This window comes from Mercenaria mercenaria, unplaced genomic scaffold, assembly GCF_021730395.1.
Source record: "Mercenaria mercenaria strain notata unplaced genomic scaffold, MADL_Memer_1 contig_5047, whole genome shotgun sequence".
In the NCBI taxonomy this organism is placed as follows: domain Eukaryota; kingdom Metazoa; phylum Mollusca; class Bivalvia; order Venerida; family Veneridae; genus Mercenaria; species Mercenaria mercenaria.
The window spans coordinates 22,627-42,362 of record NW_026463328.1 but is presented as its reverse complement, the minus strand read 5'-3'; the positions used below and the strand labels follow the sequence as shown (position 1 = coordinate 42,362).

The window sequence follows — 19,736 nt, the reverse complement described above, 5'->3', positions numbered from 1 at the left end:
GACACAGTGACCTGACAAGATGGACAGAGTAAGAAAAAGCCCCCAGAACAGATAAAGAGAAATCCGTTTAGATAGATGACTTTTTTGCTAACTTAGCCTAGCTCTATGCGAATAGACAATCTGGTTCTTTAGGCCATACCAAATCGATTAATAGTTCTTCGGAAAATTTAAAAAAAAAAATAGGAGCGAGCGAGTGAAATTTTTATTTAATTTTTTTTTCTCAATTTTGATTTTTTCAGAGGCAGGTAGATTTTACATGGAGCGAGCAGGCTTTTTAAAAAAAATTTCCCAGCTTGGACCCTCGAGGAGGCGGTTATGATTATACATGAAATTAACATTTCTTAAGAAATAACACAGAAATCAAACATTTACAGTGTGGGTAACACAGTATATAGCTTTTCTGTATGTTTTAAAGACTACATGAATGATTTTGCAAATAAATTCTTGCCAAAACTCACTGATATCAGCATACCATTCGGATTAATACAGTAAACAAGAAAGAGTGCTACAATCTTGATCTACTGTTTTACATAAAAGATGCCTAGGAACCAAAATTTTATAACACTGTTACACTTTCATAATTCATATACACTGTCTCAAATAGGAGGCACACAGAATAACTCACCAGATGTTAACACACCCCTAAATTATTCCATTATTGGGATGTGTCAATTCCCTTATTCTAAAACTACATGTGAACATCATGTTCACCTACTAATCTGGCATCATACATGCCACTTTAAAAAAGTGTTAGTTTACCTTTAACACAAAGTCATATTATCAGTCATAACCTACATGTAAAATTCACTTGGGCTACCACCTCAAGAAATTATTCCCTAAGCATATAACTTCTTCATATTGTTTTCTATTAATAAATATATTCAAGCATGATCACTCTATTTGAGGTCATGCTCTCTTGTTGGTTAGATATCTTCATATCTTCCCTGACTGGTTTTGTTCAGCAGTTGTGAACTTCTTCAGAGGACTTGACCATAATGGTTTGTCCTCCATGGCTCACACACAGTCACATCGTACTATAAGCAAACTTAACTGGGCCATGGAGACCTGCTCCGCCGCAACTCCAACTACGAATCCCAACTCTGGGACTAACTCCAGCAACTATCTATGCAACCTTAAACTTGCCTCTACCTACGCCAGCATGACAGTTACCACGGGCACTAACAATAAAGCACCACAGAACATAGAGTAAAAGTGAAACAACTCCAAAAATGTGGATAACCTTAGACATATCCAATACATGAATGCATTTTATAGCGGGTTATTTCTACAGGGGAAATATTTCTGCGGTCTCTCAGTAGAATCGCAAAAATATTTCCATCAGAATATTCATCAAGCAAAAATTTAAAATGCAAAAAATATGCATTTTTTCACTAACGTTGTTTCACACCATGGAGCCGAGATAATCCAAAGTTCACAATGACATGGTCTAATTATTGGAAATTACCGTCGTCAACTAACAATTACCGATAATGATATAATTAGGTGTTAAGGTCAATCAAAGTCCTAACTGTTAATCCCTCAGAAAATGTTGTTCTGTTTTGTTTGTTTGTTTTTCTTTTTTATGTGAATAAAAAAAAACTGAGTGAATTTTACTCGAGTTGTTCTTATTAATCCATTGTGAAGATCTTCCGAACTATTCTTTAGTAATCTTTATACATTTGTAACCATTATACCAATATACCGTAGTTTGCAGTAATAAGTTGCAGTTTGTACAATCGTTCTTAGATATATATTTTTTTAATTCACATGATATCATATCCTACAATGTATTCATCAAAAGCAAAGTTACTTCACAGCAGTTACGTGTAATTTAGCCTATTGTTTTCAAATCACATCATTCTCATGATGTCCGGTCGACCTCCTCCTTGGCATCGAAAACACAGAAATTTTTCTCAATATGAAAACCAAAACGCAGAATATTTTGACCTTAGAAATATCCCGCTATACGGTAGATCCTAAGTATATAATTATGTAAAGTCTCAAGTCATTAAAGACTACACACTAAACATGCAGCAATAGTATATATCATATCAAAATCATTGAAAACATACAGAATGACCCAGAGACAGCAAATAACAAAACAAGAGGGCCAGGAAGGCCCTGTATCGCTCACATGACCTATTGACGTAAGATCATCAAGATTAACATTCTGACCAAATTTCATTAAGATATGGTCAAAAATGTGGCGGGGGCCTCTGTGGCCAAGTGGTTAAGGTTGCTGAATACAAATCACTTGCCCCTCATCGATGTGGGTTCGAGCCTCACTTGAGGTGTTGAATTCTTCATGTGAGGAAGCCATCCAGCTGGCTTACGGAAGGTCGGTGGTTCTACCCAGGTGCCCGCAAAAAAAAAATGTTGCCTCAGAAGTGTTAAATAGCTTTTCCTTTGATTTGACCCTGTGACCTAGTTTTTGACCCTACATGACCCAGATTCAAACCTGACCTAAAGATCATCAAGAGTAACATTCTGACTAAGTTTCATGAAGATACAGTCATAAATGTGGCCTCTAGAATGTTAACAAGCTTTTCCTTTGATTAGACCTAGTGACTTAGTTTTTGAACCCAACTGAACCAGATTTTAAACTGACCTATAGATTATCAAGATTAACATACAGACCAAGTTTCATTAAGATATGGTCAAAAATGTGGCCTCTACAGTGTAAACTAGCTTTTCCTTTGATTTGACCTGGTGACCTAGTTTTTAATCCTACATGATCCAGATTCAAACTGGACCTTGAGATCATTAAGATTAACATTCTGACCAAGTTTCATGAAGATACAGTCTTAAATGTGGCCTCTAGAGTATTAACAAGCTTTTCCTTTGATCTGACCTAGTGACCTAGTTTTTGACCCCACTTGACCTAGATTTAAACCTGACCTATAGATCCTCAAGATTAACATTCTGACCAAGTTTCATGAAGATACAGTCATAAATCTGGCCTCTACAGTGTTAACAAGCTTTTCCTTTGATTTTACCTGGTGACCTAGTTTTTAAACCCAAATGAACCAATATCAAACTTGTCCAAGATTTTATTCAGGGTAACATTCTGACCAAGTTTCATTAAGATCGGACTAAAATTGTGACATCTAGAGTGTTAACAAGCTTTTCCTCTGATTTGACCTTGTGACCTAGTTCTTGACCCCAGATGACCCGATATCGAACTCGTACAACATTCTGACCAAGTTTCATTAAGTTTGGGCCAAAATTAAAATTAAACTCTAGAGTGTTAACAGTCAAATTGTTGACGATGTATGACTGACGGATGACGACGGACACAGTGCGATCACAAAAGCTCACCTTTGAGCACTTCGTGCTCAGTTGAACTAAAAATATAAGATGTAACAGGTAATACTCTGGGATCCACAAGCTTCGTACTTTCAACCCAGTAGAGATCAATATTCCCGGATAGAACGGGAATACTCAGCCATTTCATTTATGGTCACTCTATTTGTTATTTCTTAATCATTGTTTAATGGCATGTTTACTTACACTGAAACGTATCAAGTCACACAATTATTAAGACAAGTCAAAATTATTTAAAATTATGTAAAAGAACAGATTTTTTTTTTTTTTTTTTTTTTTTTTTTAAGAACAGAGTTACTGCTAGATATTAATCAATTGTAGAACAAGAGTGCCAGAATGTCACAATATACACCTGTCACAGCAAATTAGCAAATAGCACCTGTATTTGCAAATGGAATCTTCATTTTGTGGTTGTTTAATAGTAATTGTTGTAATTCTTTTGTTTTTCTAAGTCCACAAAAAAACTCCTTACCAGGTAGAGCTACCTTAAAATACACCTAAAATTTGAAAGTAACATCTATGTTGTACCACAGAAAAGTGGTCTTGGATTTTCACTACGGTCAATTACAAAAAAGTTACAATATAAGTTATTTATAGTAACAACTAAGGGAAGTTAATCTTAAAAAAGAATAAAAAAAAAATCACAAAAAGATTTTAAGTCCACACAAAAATCCTTACCAGGTAGAGATTGGTCAAAATACACCTCAAAATTGGATGTAACATGCAAGTTGTACTACAGAAAAGTGGTCTTGATTTTTCCCTACGTCTAGTAATGAAAATTAAAATATAAGCTATTTATAGTAACAAGAGGGCCATGATGGCCCTATATCACTCACCTGTTATCATTGCACTTGAGGACAAGAAGGTCCTCAGAAAAAACAGGACAAGGAACAACAAAGGGAAGAAATTTAACCAAAAAGAAAAAAGAAATCTTACAAGGTATAGATATGTTAAAATACACCTAAAAATTGGAGGTACCATCCATGTTGTACCACAGAAAACTGGTCTCGTGTTTTCCCTACGGCCAATAATAAAAAAGTTACTAAAAATAAGCTATTTATAGTAACGTAAAAGGGAAGTAATTAAAAAAAAAATATTGTAAGTGGACAAAAGAAGGACCTACCAAATAAATCTGTTGACATAAATGAAATCTCAGATCAGTATCTTCATTAGTTATGGAGATATAACAATTTTAATTTGAAATAAAGGGAGGTAATTTGACATAAAATCAGTCCATAGTTATCTACCCTGATTGTCTCAGTCCAACTAATAACAATAATGAAATTTTAAATAAGTCCTGTAAGTACTTACTGATATAAATCCATTTTGATTACAATCAGGGGAGGTAATCAGATATAAAATAACTCTGGAACCTATGATTGGTTCTGATTTGTCATGGAATCCAAGATTTATTGTTGTTGAAGATATTTTTGAAGTCTGTATCAAATAAAACCATAAATGAAGTCTCTATATGACTGCAAAAGCCAAAATAGCCAATTTTGGAACTTTAAGGGGCCATAACTCTGGAACCCATGACGGAATCTGGCCAGTTGAAGAAAGGAAGCAAGATCTTGTGGTGATACAAGTTGTGTGCAAGTTTGGTTAAAATCAAATCATAAATGAAGCTGCTATTGTGCAGACAAGGTCAAAATACCTAATTTTGGCCCTTTCAGGGGCCATAACTCTGGAAACCATTATGGGATCTGGCCGGTTCAAGAAAGGAACCGAGATCTTACGGTGACACAAGTTTTGTGCAAGTTTGATTAAATTTAAATCATAAATGAAGCTGCTATTGTGCAGACAAGGTCAAAATAGCTAATTCTGGCCCTTTCAGGGGCCATAAATCTGGAACCCATAATGGGATCTGGCCAGTTCAAGAAAGGAACCGAGATCTTATGGTGATACAAGTTGTGTGCAAGTTTGGTTAAAATAAAATCATAAATGAAGCTGCTATTGTGCAGACAAGGTCAAAATAGCTAATTCTGGCCCTTTCAGGGGCCATAACTCTGGAACCCATAATGGAATCTGGCCAGTTCAAGAAAGGAACCAAGATCTTATGGTGATACAAGTTGTGTGCAAGTTTGGTTTAAAAAAAATCATAAATGAAACCACTATCGTGCAGACAAGAAATTGTTGATGCACGCACGGACGGACTGACGATGGACGACGGACGAAGGGTGATCACAAAAGCTCACCTTGTCACTATGTGACAGGTGAGCTAACAACAAAGGGAAGTAATTCTAAAGAAGGGACCTGCGCATGACACTCCGTCTCATGATGGTGTACAATTGTGCCAAGTAACATCAAATTCCCTCCATGAATGAAGAAGAAATGCTATGGACAAGTTTTCATTCTTGTATCTTTTGATCTCCAAATGTGAAGTTGACCTTAGACCTAGGGACCTGGATCTTACGCTTGACACTCCGTCTTATGATGGTGAACAATTGTGCCAAGTTACATCAAAATCCATTCATGCATGAAAAAAAAATGCTCCAGACAAAGTTTCATTCTTGTATCCTTTGACCTCAAAGTGTGACCTTGACCTTTGACCTACAGACCTGGTTCTTGCGCAAAACAGTCTGTCTCATGATAGTGAACAACTGTACCAAGTTACATCAAAATCCCTCCATGCATGAAGAAGATATGCTCCAGACAAAGTCATTCTTGAATTTGACCTTTGACCTCTCAGTGTGACCTTGACCTTATACCTAGGACCTGGTTCTTGCGAGCAGCTCTCCATCTCATGATGGTAAACAATTGTGCCAAGTTTAATCAAAATCCCTCCATGCATGAAGTCTGGACGTCGCCCGCCTGCCTGTCAGGAGTGTTCCCATAATACGTCCCTTTTTTTAAACGGGCGTATAAAAATGGTTGCAACCAATGTTAAACATGCTCAGTATCTTTGTCTTATCAGTGTACAGTCACTCTGGACAATCAGTACTGTCACTGTGAAAACCTCAATGGTTAAAATGGGACTACCTTTCTTATTTTCTAATTTCATTTCAAAATTATAGGTCATAATTATAGTGGCTTTTCAGCTTTTGATAGTGGATGAAGACCCACACAGGTGCCCCTCCATGCATTATTTCGTCACAAGCGGGCAACTGGGTAGAATTACCAACTTACTCGTAAGCCAACTGGATGGCTTCCTCAACATGAAGACTTCATCAACCTGAGTGAGGCTCCAAACCACATTTGTGAGGGGCAGGTGATTGAAAGTCAGCAACATTAACCACTTGGCAATGAGACCAAATAAAACAAGAGCTCATAGAAAATGAAATGCCCTCCTTAATGCATTCAGTAAACTCACTTCAAACAGATAAGTATGGGTCATTTATCAGTCAAAAATTAGTGACCTCCGTATCAAATGTGATCTAAGACCAAAGTGTTCTATAGTTATTTGGCAAAAAAAAATGTTCTACTTCTCTAGGTCATGTTACCTGACCTTTGACCTACTGACCTCATAATCTTTAGGGTCATCTGCTGTTCACAATCAAATTCCCTATCATAATCCTAGGCCAAAGCACATCTGTAAATTGTTTAACTGTTCTGGGTACTGTGACCCTGACCTTGGACCTGCTGGTTAGTTATCTGCTGGTCATGATCAATTTCAATCAGGTTTTGTGATCCTAGGCCAAAGTGTTCTCAAGTTATCATCCTGAAACCGTTTAACTGTTCCAGGTCACTCTGACTTTGCCCTACTGATCAACAGGGTGCCTGGGCCATCCCTAGTCATGACCAACCTCCTATAACCTTTCATGATCCTTCGCTCATGATCCTTTTTGATACATGTATATACACAGGTGTAACATCATCAAATACAGGACAAGTTCAACTTTGACATTGGCTTACTTCTGTGACAAGGCCGTTTAACTCTGTTTCCCACATATTTTCCTGACTGATTTTCAGATCTATGACATTCATTTTTAAGTCCAGACTTTCTTGAAAAAAATTTAGAAGGGGACAAAAAAGCTTCAGAGGCAAATAAATATGACAAACAATTCACAGCTGTAACAGTTACTGTATTTTGAATGACAGATTCTATAATTTGACCGTTTTAGGGTGCACTGTTTGACTTGGGATTTTTCCTGAATTTCCAATTGACTGCTGTAAGTTTTTATACTTCATTCTAAGGTCAGTGGAATATGAGCTTTTTTATTTCAAAAATATCTTTAATAATATTAATATTTTCATCAAAAATCTATTTTCCTTATGCATGAAAAAAGTTCCTTTCAATTTATTTTTTACTAATAAATATTTCTTTTAGATGCCAACTATAAGACTGCTAAGACATTCTGAAAGTTTAAATAATAATCAACAAAGCCCAATTTTCAAAATGTTTATAATCTTATTAGTGTCTAAAATGGATAAAATGTAGATCTACACTGCAAAATGATCTATAAAGTTCAGACCGTATGTCACAAAATATCTGATAATTTTATAAAATTATACCACTCTTAGAGTTCTTTGATATGAATGATATTGTCTTATATTTAACAACTAATCAAGGAAACAATGAAACAGAAAAGGTTTTTTTCACAACTGAATGATTTCACAGAATGATTAATTGTCTGATTCAACATTAGGGTGCCAAACAATTGGAATAACACAAAAGACTTACTGATTTTGACTGACTGACTGTTACAGGTGATTTAGCGATTGAAACAGCAAATAACTGACAATAATTAAAGTTGCAATAATTGCTCTTTCAATTGCAATGGTATGCTGAATAAAGCCCTTTTGATCAAACAGCACCCTGCCCCTTTTAGATCCTGGAAAAACATATAAAAGGGCAATAACTTAGCAAAATATCATCCAACCAGAAGTTCGAGACAACACTCCCTTTTCCTCTTGATAGCAAATCTTCCTTTGAAGTTTGGCTATATTCAAACCAGTGGTTGCTGAGAAGTATTGCAGACAAAAATTGTACTACATCATACTAATGTTGGATATCAAAAGGGCAATAACTGTTTGGAATCACTGAGGTGAAAAAATTTGCCCATTTCCTCTGGATAGTGAACCTTTCTATGAAGCTTTGAGAAATTCCAACCAGACTACCAGGTTGCTGAGAAATACTCTGGACAAGATTTGTTCTGTAGTATACTTATGTTAAATAATCAAAGGGCAATAACTCTGTGTAACAAGAGCTGTAAGAAAGCATGCTTGACTATTCTCAGTGTCTGACTCTGATTTAGAGCTTTGCATGTTCTTTGATTTAACCTGATGACCTAGTTTTTGACCAGTCAAGACCTAGTTTTGATCCCGGTCTAGAGATCATCAAGATAATCATTCTGTGCAAGTTTGTATCAAACAAGAGCTCGTCGAACACGAAATGCCCCCCTTGATGCATTTAGTAATTGCACAAGGAATAGAAATTATATGCTCACTGTAAACAAAAGTTCTACCATTCTGGTTTAATCTGACCTTGACCTTTAACCTAAAAAGAGATTACAAAGTGATCTTGGTGCCATCCACTGAGCCATTTTTGAATGTTCCAAATTTCAAGACTACCTCAAGGTCAAAATCAAGGTCAAATTTCATTTCGGTACAAAATAATGTGTATGTGGTCCAAATTTGAAAGCTGTGGCTTGAGAAATGTGTGGCTTGAGAAATGTGAAAGTAGGTCACTAGATCAATATCAAGGTCAAAGTTCATTTTGGTAAACAGAAATATGCATGTGCTTCAAATTTGGAAGCTGTAGCTTGAGAAATGTGAAAGTAGGTAGAAGGTAAAAATCAATGTCAAATTTCAATTCAGAACACAAAAATATGCATGCTGTCCAAATCTGAAGTCTGTACAATCAGAAATGTGAAAGTAGGTCACTAGGTCAATCTCAAGATCAAAGTGCATTTCGGTACACAAAACTATGCATGTGGTCCAAATTTGAAGCCTGTATCTTCAATAATGTGAAAGTAGGTCACTAGGTCAATTCTTTTTTTGGTACATAAAACTATGCATGTGGTCCAAATTTGAAGACTGTAGCTTGCGAAATGTGAAAGTAGGTCACTAGGTCAAAATCAAGGTCAAAGGGCTTGGTTCACTAATGTGCGTAAATGGCACCGAATTTAGCCATATTATACATTACTTATTCTACATTGATACATATGCTGTTCGTAACAAGTAAACACAATGCTTCATATATAAGTAATAAACTTTGAAAAATAATGTGTTGTTGTGTTTATATATTACTCCAAACATGCCCCACTTTCCAAAAAAATGTGAATTTTCCATGAAATTTGAGACTTTATTTATGATTTTCGCCTTGGCGGCATCCTTTACCAGTCTTAATATTTTAACCACTACTTCGTACATTAAAAACCAACAAAAAGTGCAAAAATCATCGCTGGTGAGCAATGCCGCCCTATTCAAAAACGAAAAAAACGTTCGTCTCGGAGACACATCTTTATCTGAAATTACACAAGCCTCGATTTCGGTAAAATGATGTTGAAGTTGACGTCACTTAATTAGATATTTGTTTTCATTAATTTGTTTTTCAAGCAACAGCCATTAGAGCTAGTGTTAAAATCAATAATATCGGACGAAGATTTTTAAGTTTAAACGTTTCAACATTTAGTGAAATATTACAAACCTAATGAGTGAATTAGCGAATTGTTTCCCTTTGAAATCAACACGCCATTATCGGTGGATACATGTCTGAAACTGGGTCAGAGAATACATGCAGTTATTGCTCTGAATATACGCGGATATTTAAAGTACATGGCGGATTTAATAATTGTTATGGTAAGTGTTAATTTTCATTATAAATTTATTCGTAATTGGAGGCAAAACAAAATGGACAGACCGCTTCGTTTTGTTGACTATAGCAGTGTTGACATTTCGATTCGACTGTCTGCTGTCAAATACTTTAAATATCTTCCCTGTGTATTTGTAAGTTTTCATGATGGCAGAATATACTTGTAGCCAAGACAGTCGGGCATCTACTATGTTAAGTAGGCCTACATTCTGTATGAAACTTTCTATCTAGAAATTGTAAAGAGGTAAATGAACTGATGAACAGGAATGGGCTATTCCAGAAAATATCCACCTCCCACTGTGGAGGCAGTTTTTTCGGACCCGTTCCCCCCCCTGGAGACATTTTACCCCCCTCTCCCCCTTCCACATCCCGGTTTACTGAAAATACCCCCTCCCCTTCCTCCCACCAATAGGATCCCTCCAAATCCCCACCCCCCCCCCCCTTTCGGGTTATTTCAGAAAATATCCCCCCTCCCCCTTCCACACCCCGGTTACCTCAAATACCCCCCTCCCCTTCCTCCCAATAGGATCCCTCCAAATACCCCCCCCCCCCCCCCCCCCCCACCACTCCCCTCCTCTCAGGTTGTACCAAAAAAAACTGCTTCCACAGGGAGGAGGTGGATATTTTCTGGAATAGCCCAATATTACAAGATATTGTACATTGTTTAAACTGTCACAGATGTGAACAGTTTAAACTGTCACAGATGTGAACAATTTAATAATTACATGGTCATTATGCACAGTGGAATCTATGAAAATTGAAAATTATAGTACAATAACACAGGAAAAGTGGTGTTTTAAATTGTCACTTTTTGTTGTAATTATAGCAACTAAAATAGACCTGAAAATTTCTTAAAAATTCTACCTGCAAATTACAATAAAAACTACTTTTTTTCATTCTCACTACTGCCATTACTGGTAGACAGCATGCTGGTAGGCTACTAAATAAATGAGAAATTCTTTTTTGATATTTTTCAGTATAACCTCCAGCAGAAAGAAATATAAAGGCTCACTGCAGTTTTGACTTCTGAGTGCTGAACAAGTACTGACCCCATACTATGCTCAGCAAGTAGGGCCCTTGTATTTCTGTGAATCCTCATGCAGGTATAAGATTTAGAAGTTAGTGTTTACATTCATATCAGTGTCAGTATCCTCAAATGCACTTTTTCAATATCAATTTTAACTATGAAATTCCATATATCACTAAATTAAATTCCATAGTCTTCAAACAAATCATGACTCTATGAATAAAAGCTTCAGGCCTGCAGTGCACATTTTACATTGGAATTATAGTGACACCTTTGCAGAAATTTTGTCAAGTAAAATTATCTAAAGGAAGTTATGTTTTGTTAAGACTTGATATTACTAATTTCTATGGGTTTTTTTTTTCACTGAACTTTCTGTAATTCCCTGAAATTGGGTTGAAAATACTGCATTGCTTTATACTAAAGATGCTATATCATAAGCACTGTGAATTGGAATTCAATTAAATTTTGATAAATACAAGTTAATGTTAAGCAATATCTATAAGAAGGATGAACTGTTTGGTCAGTGTTGATTTACTCCATTTTTGATGAGAATTTAATTTACATTTCTTATAAACTGTTCTTGTTTTTGTATGAAAAGTACAGTACTGCTGTTGGAAGTGGAGCAAACAGTGTGGTATCTATGGTCCACCATCACTTCAAGCATCATGGCTATGGAGAAAAGAATGTTTCATTACATATGGACAATTGTAGTGGACAAAATAAGAAAAGTGTTGTGATAAGGTAAGAATTCCCAATAAATAAAGAAATATTTATTAAGCACACAGAATTTGATGTTGAAATATTTAATTTAACAGTGTGTTCATACACTTCAGTTTGGAAAGTCACTAGTTTCCAGTTTATATATATAATGTGCATAATTTTATCTAAATGAAAAATAATATCTCCACTGATAAACATTGAATTACAATTTGAATATTGCATACTTACACAACATACTGTATTAAGACTTAGGTGTGTATGTAAGAAAATAAACTGTGTAGCTGGCATTTATTTGTTTTAATAAAGTGATGCTATGTTATATTCTAAGGACTCACTATTGCTACTTACAAGTTTTTGTTTAAGAATTCATTGTTTCAATATACCCGTTATTTTAGCTATGGAATGTGGCTTGTTATGATGGGTCTACATGATGACTTGGAGTACAACCTGATTGAGGCCCGACATACAGAATTCAGTCCTGAACATGTTTAGGTATATTTGGCTTGAGCCTCTTTAATCAGTTATGTTTTTATTAATAATTAAGTATTGATAAAACTTGCTGCAGAGATCATGTCTGTAAAGAGGCCACTTACATTAAAATACCACAGTTTCTGTTTATGTTTGTGTTGTTAAAGAGTGTCTAGCTCACTGCAAGCAAGTTAAACAGAAATAACGTAATTCTAATAAAGTAACTGTTTTTTCTTAACCAGGTTAAAGAACTATTTGTTAAAATGAGATCAAAATCATGGCCCTTACTTGATGTAGAATATGTGCGATGGTTGAATTTTTTCATGAAAAGAAGTTATTACTGTAATAAAATTCTAAAATGTTTTTTTAATGTAATTATGTGTGGATGTCTTTTGGAATGCTGTTGTTCAGGATTGATGAAAAGGTTATGTGTTCTTTGTCTTAAATATTTGATACATTTATCATTACAGAATGTCTTCTGCATGACCTGGTATAGACAGTATTCTTGAAGGATTATAACTTCAACACAGAGACGGAGATTAATATTTTTAGGCAGGGGGTTGGCTTGACAGGCAAATTACCGTATTACCATTCCTGAGCTGGATGCCGGTCGACAGTGGTACCTGTATAATGAAATAGCGCCCATTTGCAGCAACGGCAATGTATGCTCAAAACCAGCAGTGTCAAAGCCATTAAATTGATAATTCAAGTCATTTAAAACGAAGAATGAATGGAAAAAAGTGTTTAACATTTAAAGTAATACAGAGAAAGAGCTCTGAAATTTTGGTTAATTTGAAAGTGTTTTTGATTTTTTGAAGATGTACTAGACCCAAATTCCATATATTTGAAAAAGAACAAATGATACATATAGTTTACAATACTATGCATTTGTTAAATATTGACACACTATATACATGTAAGGCTGAACACAGTATAAATGTGAAATTCCTCTAAAACACTGGAAGATTTTTCAACAATAATTGTAACATATATGGTAGTAATGTACATTTTTTCATCACGACAGTTGGATTATATAGATCTATGAATATTTTCAGTTGTATTCAAACTGCATGTAATCATTTCAGTTGGCAGTATCATGTTCATTTTTCCTTTTCATAAACAATTAATTTAACCTGTCAGAAATCACAGTATATGTATAATTTGTAAAACATACATTGGATTATTTTAGAAACAATTTAGTTTTTGTATGCCTAATTATGTATTATTGTCGTTAGTATCATCTAACTCTTTTAATATGATCAAGACATTTAATAAGGCAGTTTTCTTGAACTATTACTGTGTGTTAAATGAGATTATGTAGCATTACGTTTACGGAATTAACTGCGTAACCATGGAAACATTGTTCTGTTGTTCTATATTATGTCTTGAAAAAAACATTGTTTGAAGAACACTTTTTAGTGATGCATTTTTTTTTATTTTTACATGTAATGGTAAATGTTGAAAGTGTTCTTCAATAACGTAGCAAAAACGTCATTGTTGTCTCATTGAAGCATATACTGCAACTCCGTTGTAACCATAGCAACAGAAATATATTGTATTATTTATGAATAATGATCTTCACAACAAATTACATATGTTATTTTTCTAAAGAATGACCTAAATTGGTTTTATTCCATAAAAAAGACATAGCAAATATTCTCATTTTATCTCCGTTTCCATGGCAACCATATTTCTTTTTGCCTCAAATTATAGGCGTTGCTTAGGGTTATATCTTAGCATATGTGAATGTTAATTATGCATTCTGATGTAATTGTTATAAGAGATTTTCATGTTTCCATAAAAAAAATCAATCGGTTGCCATGGCAACAGCACAATTTCAAATGAATTAAAATATGAGATTTTGCATTCTGAGTTGTTGATCATTCATTATAATAATATTTCAACAACATTTGATGTTGTGCCATTTTAACCTATAAGTGAACCAAGCCCTTTCATTTCGGAACACAAAACTATATATATGCATGTGGTCCAAATTTGAAGCCTGTACCTTAAAAAATGTGAAAGTAGGTCACTAGGTCAATGTCAAGGTCAAGATTGTTTTCGGTGCACAAAAGTTTGCATGTGGTCCAAATTTGAAGGCTGTAGCTACAGATATGTGAAAGTAGGTCACTAGGTCAAGGTCAACTCATGTCAAGGTTCATCTTGCCACTTAAAACCATACATGTGGTCAAAATTTAAATGTTGCAGGTTATTGACAGGAAGATTTTAAAAGCTTTCCCCTATATAAGTCTATATGAACCATGTGACCCCCAGGGCGGGGCCATATTTGACCTTAGGGGGATAATTTGAACAAACTTGGTAGAGAATCACTAGATGATGCTACATTACAAATATCAAAGCCCATGTGACCCCAGGGGCGGGGCCATAGTTGACCCTAGGGGGATAATTTGAATAATCTTAGTAGAAGCCCACTAGATGATGTCACATACAAAATATCAAAGCCCTAGGCCCTGTGGTTTTGGACAAGAGGTTTTTCAAAGTTTTTCCCTATATAAGTCTATATAAACCATGTGACCCCCGGGGTGGGGCCATATTAGACCCCAGGGCAATAATTTGAATTATCTTGGAAGAGGACCACTAGATGATGCTTCATACTAAATATCAAAGCCCTAGGCTCTGTGGTTTTAGACAAGAAGATCAGAAACCGTTTTAACTGTTCCTGGCCAATTTGACCTTGACCTTTGACCTAATGACCTCAAAATCAATAGAGGTCATCTGCTGATCATGTCCAACCTAACTATCAATTTTCCTGACACTAGGCCTAAGCTTTCTTGAATTACTGCCCGGAAACCATTTTACTGTTCCTGGTCAATGTGACCTTGACCTTTGACATACTGACCTCAAAATCAATAGGGGTCATCTGCTGGTCATGACCAACCTCCCTATCAACTTATGTGACCCTAGACCTATGTGTTCTTGAGTTATCATCCGGAAACCATTTAACTGTTCAGGGTCACTGTGACCTTGACCTTTAACATATTGACCTCAAAATCAATAGGGGTCATCTGCTGGTCAAGACCAACCTCCCTATCAACTTTCATGATCCTAGGCCCAAGCGTTCTTGAGTTATCATCCGGAAATCGTTTTACTATTCAGGGTCACTGTGACCTTGACCTTTGACATACAGACCTCAAAATCAATAGGGGTCACCTGCTGGTGATGACCAACCTCCCTATAAACTTTAATCATCCTAGGCCCAAGCGTTCTTGAGTTATCATCCGGAAACGGATTGGTCTACATTTCTACCGACTGACCGATAGACATCTGCAAAATAATATACCCCACCTTCTTCAAAGGGGGGCATAACAAAGCATAAATAAAATCTCTATAATTATGGTTGAAAAGGCCAATTTGAAAATAGAAAATTTTGCCCCTGAACTCTAGAACCCATAATTGAATCTAGCTGGTTCTCGAAATGAACCGAGAGCTAATCACTGTGACTTATGTGTGTAAATGTGGTTAAATTCAAATATAAAATGTCACTTCTATCATGTTCACAAGGTAAAAATCACCAAAGTTTGGCTCATTTAGGGGTCAATTAGGGGCCCTAACTCCGGAATCTATGATTGGATCTGACAAATTCATCATGGACTCCAAGATTTATTGTTGTTGAATATATTCTGCAAGTTTGTATGAAATCAAACCATAAAAGAAGTCTCTGCATGGCTACAAAAGTCAAAATAGCAAATAATGGATCTTTATGGGGCCAGTTTTCGAAAGGAACCAAGATATTATGCCAATACAAGTTGTGTGCAAGTTTGAACAAGAGGGCCAGGATGGCCCTAGGTCGCACACATGAGAAACATACCATAACAGTGTAAACATGTTTGACATAGTGATTTCATGGAAACAAATATTCTGACCAATTTTCATTAAGATTGCATCAAAAATGTGGTCTCTTAAGTGTAAACAAGCATTTTCTTCAATTTGACCTAGTGACCTAGTTTTTGAGCTAAGATGACCTACATTCGAATCTGACCTAGATTTGATCAAGGCAATCATTCTGACTAAATTTCATCAACCTCGATTGAAAAATACAGCCTCTATCACATACAAAACGTTTTTCTTTGATATATCCTAGCGACCTAGTTTTTGACCCCAGATGACCCATATTCAAACTTGACCTTAATTTCATCAAGGCTAGCATTCTGACCATATTTCATGAAGATCAATTGAAAAATACAGTCTCTATTGCATACACAAGGTTTTTCTTTGATTTGACCTAGTGACCTAGTTTTTGACCACAGATGACCCATATTCTAACTTGACCTAGATTTCGTCAAGGCAATCATTCTGACTAAATTTTATGAATATCCAGAGTAAAATGCAACCCCTATTGCGTACACAAGGTTTTTCTTTAATTTGACCGGGTGACCTAGTTTTTGACCCTAGATGACCCATATTCAAACTCAACCTAGATTTCATATAGACAAACATTCTGATTAAATTTCATGAAATCCCATGGAAAATGCAGCCCCTATTGCATACACAAGGTTTTTATTTGATTTGACCTAGTGACCTAGTTTTTGATCACGGATGACCCATATTCAAACTTGACCTAGATTTTATCAAAGCAATCATTCTGACCATATTTCATGAAGATCAATTGAAAAATACAGCCTCTATCGCATACACAAGGTTTTTCTTTGATTTGACCTAGTGACCTAGTTTTTGACCCCAGATAACCCATTTTCGAACTCGGTTTAGATTTCATCAAGGTAATCACTCTGGCCAAAATTCATGAAGGTGAGTTGAAAAATACAGCCTCTATCAATACACAAGGTTTTTCCCTGATTTGACCTAGTGACCTAGTTTTTGACCCCGGGTGACCCATTTTCGAACCTGGCCTAGATTTCATCAAGGTAATCATTCTGACAAAATTTCATGAAGATCAATTGAAAAATACAGCCTCTATCGCATACACAAGGTTTTTCTTTGATCTGACCTAGTGACCTAGTTTTTGATCCCAGGTGACCCATTTTCAAACTCGGCCTAGATTTCATCAAGGTTATCATTCTGACCAAAATTCATGAAGATCAGTTGAAAAATACAGCCTTTATCGCATACACAAGCTAAATGTCGACGGACGACAGACAGACGACAGACGACGGACGCCAGACATCGAGCGATCAGAAAAACTCACCTGAGCATTGCTCAGGTGAGCTAATAAAGTTGTTTGGAGAATGTGGTCTCTATTGCGTTCACAAGCCTAAAATAGCAAATTTTGGCCCTTTAAGGTGTGTGTGTGTGTTCGGGTTTAACGTCTTTCTCAACAATTTTTCAGACATATGGATGACGGTGTCTACTTGTAGCAGTGAGCACAATGCCCAACTTTATAGTGCTGTCTCACTGGAATATCATACCATAGAAACATGACATGATACCCCACCCAGTCACATTATATTGACACCGGGCCGACCAGTCCTAGTACTATCCTCTTAATGCTGAGCGCCAAGCGAGGAAGCTACTAGTACCATTTTTTACGTCTTTGGTATGACGCGGCCAGGGATCGAACCCACAACCTCCCGCACTCGAAGCGGACGCTCTACCACAAGGCTACAGAGGTGGTTGGCCCTTTTATGGGACATAACTCTGGAACCCATGATGGGATCTGACCAGTTTTCGAAAGAAAGTGAGATATTATGCCAATACAAGTTGTGTGAAAGTTAGAACAAAGTTGATTGCAAAATGTGGTCTCTATTGCGTTCACAAGCAAAACTTGCAAATTTTGACCCTTTAAGGGGCCATATCTCTAACCAATGATGGGATCTGGCCAGTTTTCAAAAGGAACCAAGATATTATGCCAATACAACTTGTGTGCAAGTTTTGGTTAAAATTGATTGCAAACTGTGGTATCTATAGTGTTCACAAGAAATTGCAAACGGACGACATACGGACAACGGACAATGGGCGATCACAAAAGCTCACCTTGTCACATGACAAGTGAGCTAAAACACACTTTTATTTTCTACAAACCTGGACAATCTGTTTCAACCTGTAGGTACAATCCTCTGCGAGGTAGGCAGCAGCAGTATCTGGCAGTCCACTGATCCCAACAGATTCTGCAACCACTCGTACAGACTCCCCTGTTAGGTGCCCATTCAGCTTTCCCCCTTTCTCTTGTTTTTCAGCCATTCTGTGACAGCATTAAACTGAAAATTTGAAAATATTCTTTGAACAGATCACTGGTTTAAGAAATACAAGTTAGGAACCAGTATCCAGACTGGTCAGGACCAGTTCTAAACAAGACAAACTTCCATACTGTAATTACTATTTTATTTTGGGGTTATCTATGCAATCATTTTATCTGGATCATTCACATAAATTCATATTGTTTAAAAAAGAATACATTTTTCGAAAAATTGCATTTACTTTCCATATGTATTGAATAGAAAATTAATGAAGTTGATAAATTGATGAATTCTTCATAACTGAACTTTCAAGCAATGACTTAACATTTTAAAACAGGAGAAGTGTTGAAAAACAGTGCTCCAGTTAGCCATTCCGAAATCTGTTCAGCCCTGTTGCCCGCCAGGCACCATTTTACAACCATTCCTTTTAAGCCTACCTGCCCTTTTTGTCTCAATGGTTATTGCCCTCTTTTTTTATCGAGTGATACACACCGAGGACATAACTTATCACAGTGACATAATAGGCAAACAATCACCTTTTGAAATTGTGCCCGAAGGCAGATATTTAAAAACACATATACACGCAATATTCTTGACTGCTCCATTAGCATTAAAATCACTGAAGTTAAGTGTGTCAAGTTTCAATTCATTCCCATAAGTGAGTACTGAGATACCAGAGTACATACAAAAATCAAATGCGAAATGCAAACAAGAGCTGTGGGAGGCCAGCAATGCTGGATTATTCAACAGCCTTGTCAATTGATGAATATTTAAGTCGTAAAAAGGGACATAAAACTGCAAAGAAGAGTTACTGAACCTGTGCATAGCATGTCAGATCATCATGACAGTGAACAAGTGTCTGAAGTTTCAATATGTACTGAGATACCAGCTTACATATAAAACCATACAAACAGTCCCTTTTTACTCATATCAGTTAACTGATTATAAAACAAATTGTTCCATGCCGATTATATCTTGTTGAATAATAACATAAATAGGTGCATATGCCTTGTCATGCCATTAAATTTTTTTCTCTGCTGAATTTCAAATACTAATCATTCAATGGTTTCATACGCTCATTAATCTTTTATAACATTATTCATGTTTACTCAAAATAATGATATATTTTTGTAAGACCTTGTTTTATTTGACAATACATTAATCGACACAGAACATTGTATTCATTTCGAAGTTCTTCAGTTATTTAAGCTTTGAAAGAAAATGTAAATGATCGGATGAACAAAGTTATCAGTAAATTGAGTAATTCATTTAGACCAAAGTTTTAGGCGAA

At 35.9% G+C, this 19,736-nt stretch overlaps 1 protein-coding gene and 1 long non-coding RNA gene across 2 annotated transcripts in view; one reads left to right on the top strand and one right to left on the bottom strand.

Moving 5' to 3' along the window:
* The window catches only part of LOC128554453 (transcription initiation factor TFIID subunit 6-like), a gene marked incomplete at its 3' end in the record, with an annotated part of 52,308 nt that overhangs the window by 17,642 nt on the left and 14,930 nt on the right, over positions 1 to 19,736 (bottom strand). Inside the window, 1 exon segment of the mRNA XM_053535734.1 lies at positions 18,291 to 18,466. Within this exon segment, the coding sequence (XP_053391709.1) occupies positions 18,291 to 18,449 (159 nt within the window).
* On the top strand, positions 11,047 to 13,821 carry LOC128554454 (uncharacterized). Its single transcript, XR_008369611.1, has 4 exons — positions 11,047 to 11,181; positions 11,704 to 11,846; positions 12,221 to 12,317; positions 12,764 to 13,821. It is a non-coding gene; the product is annotated as an uncharacterized LOC128554454 (long non-coding RNA).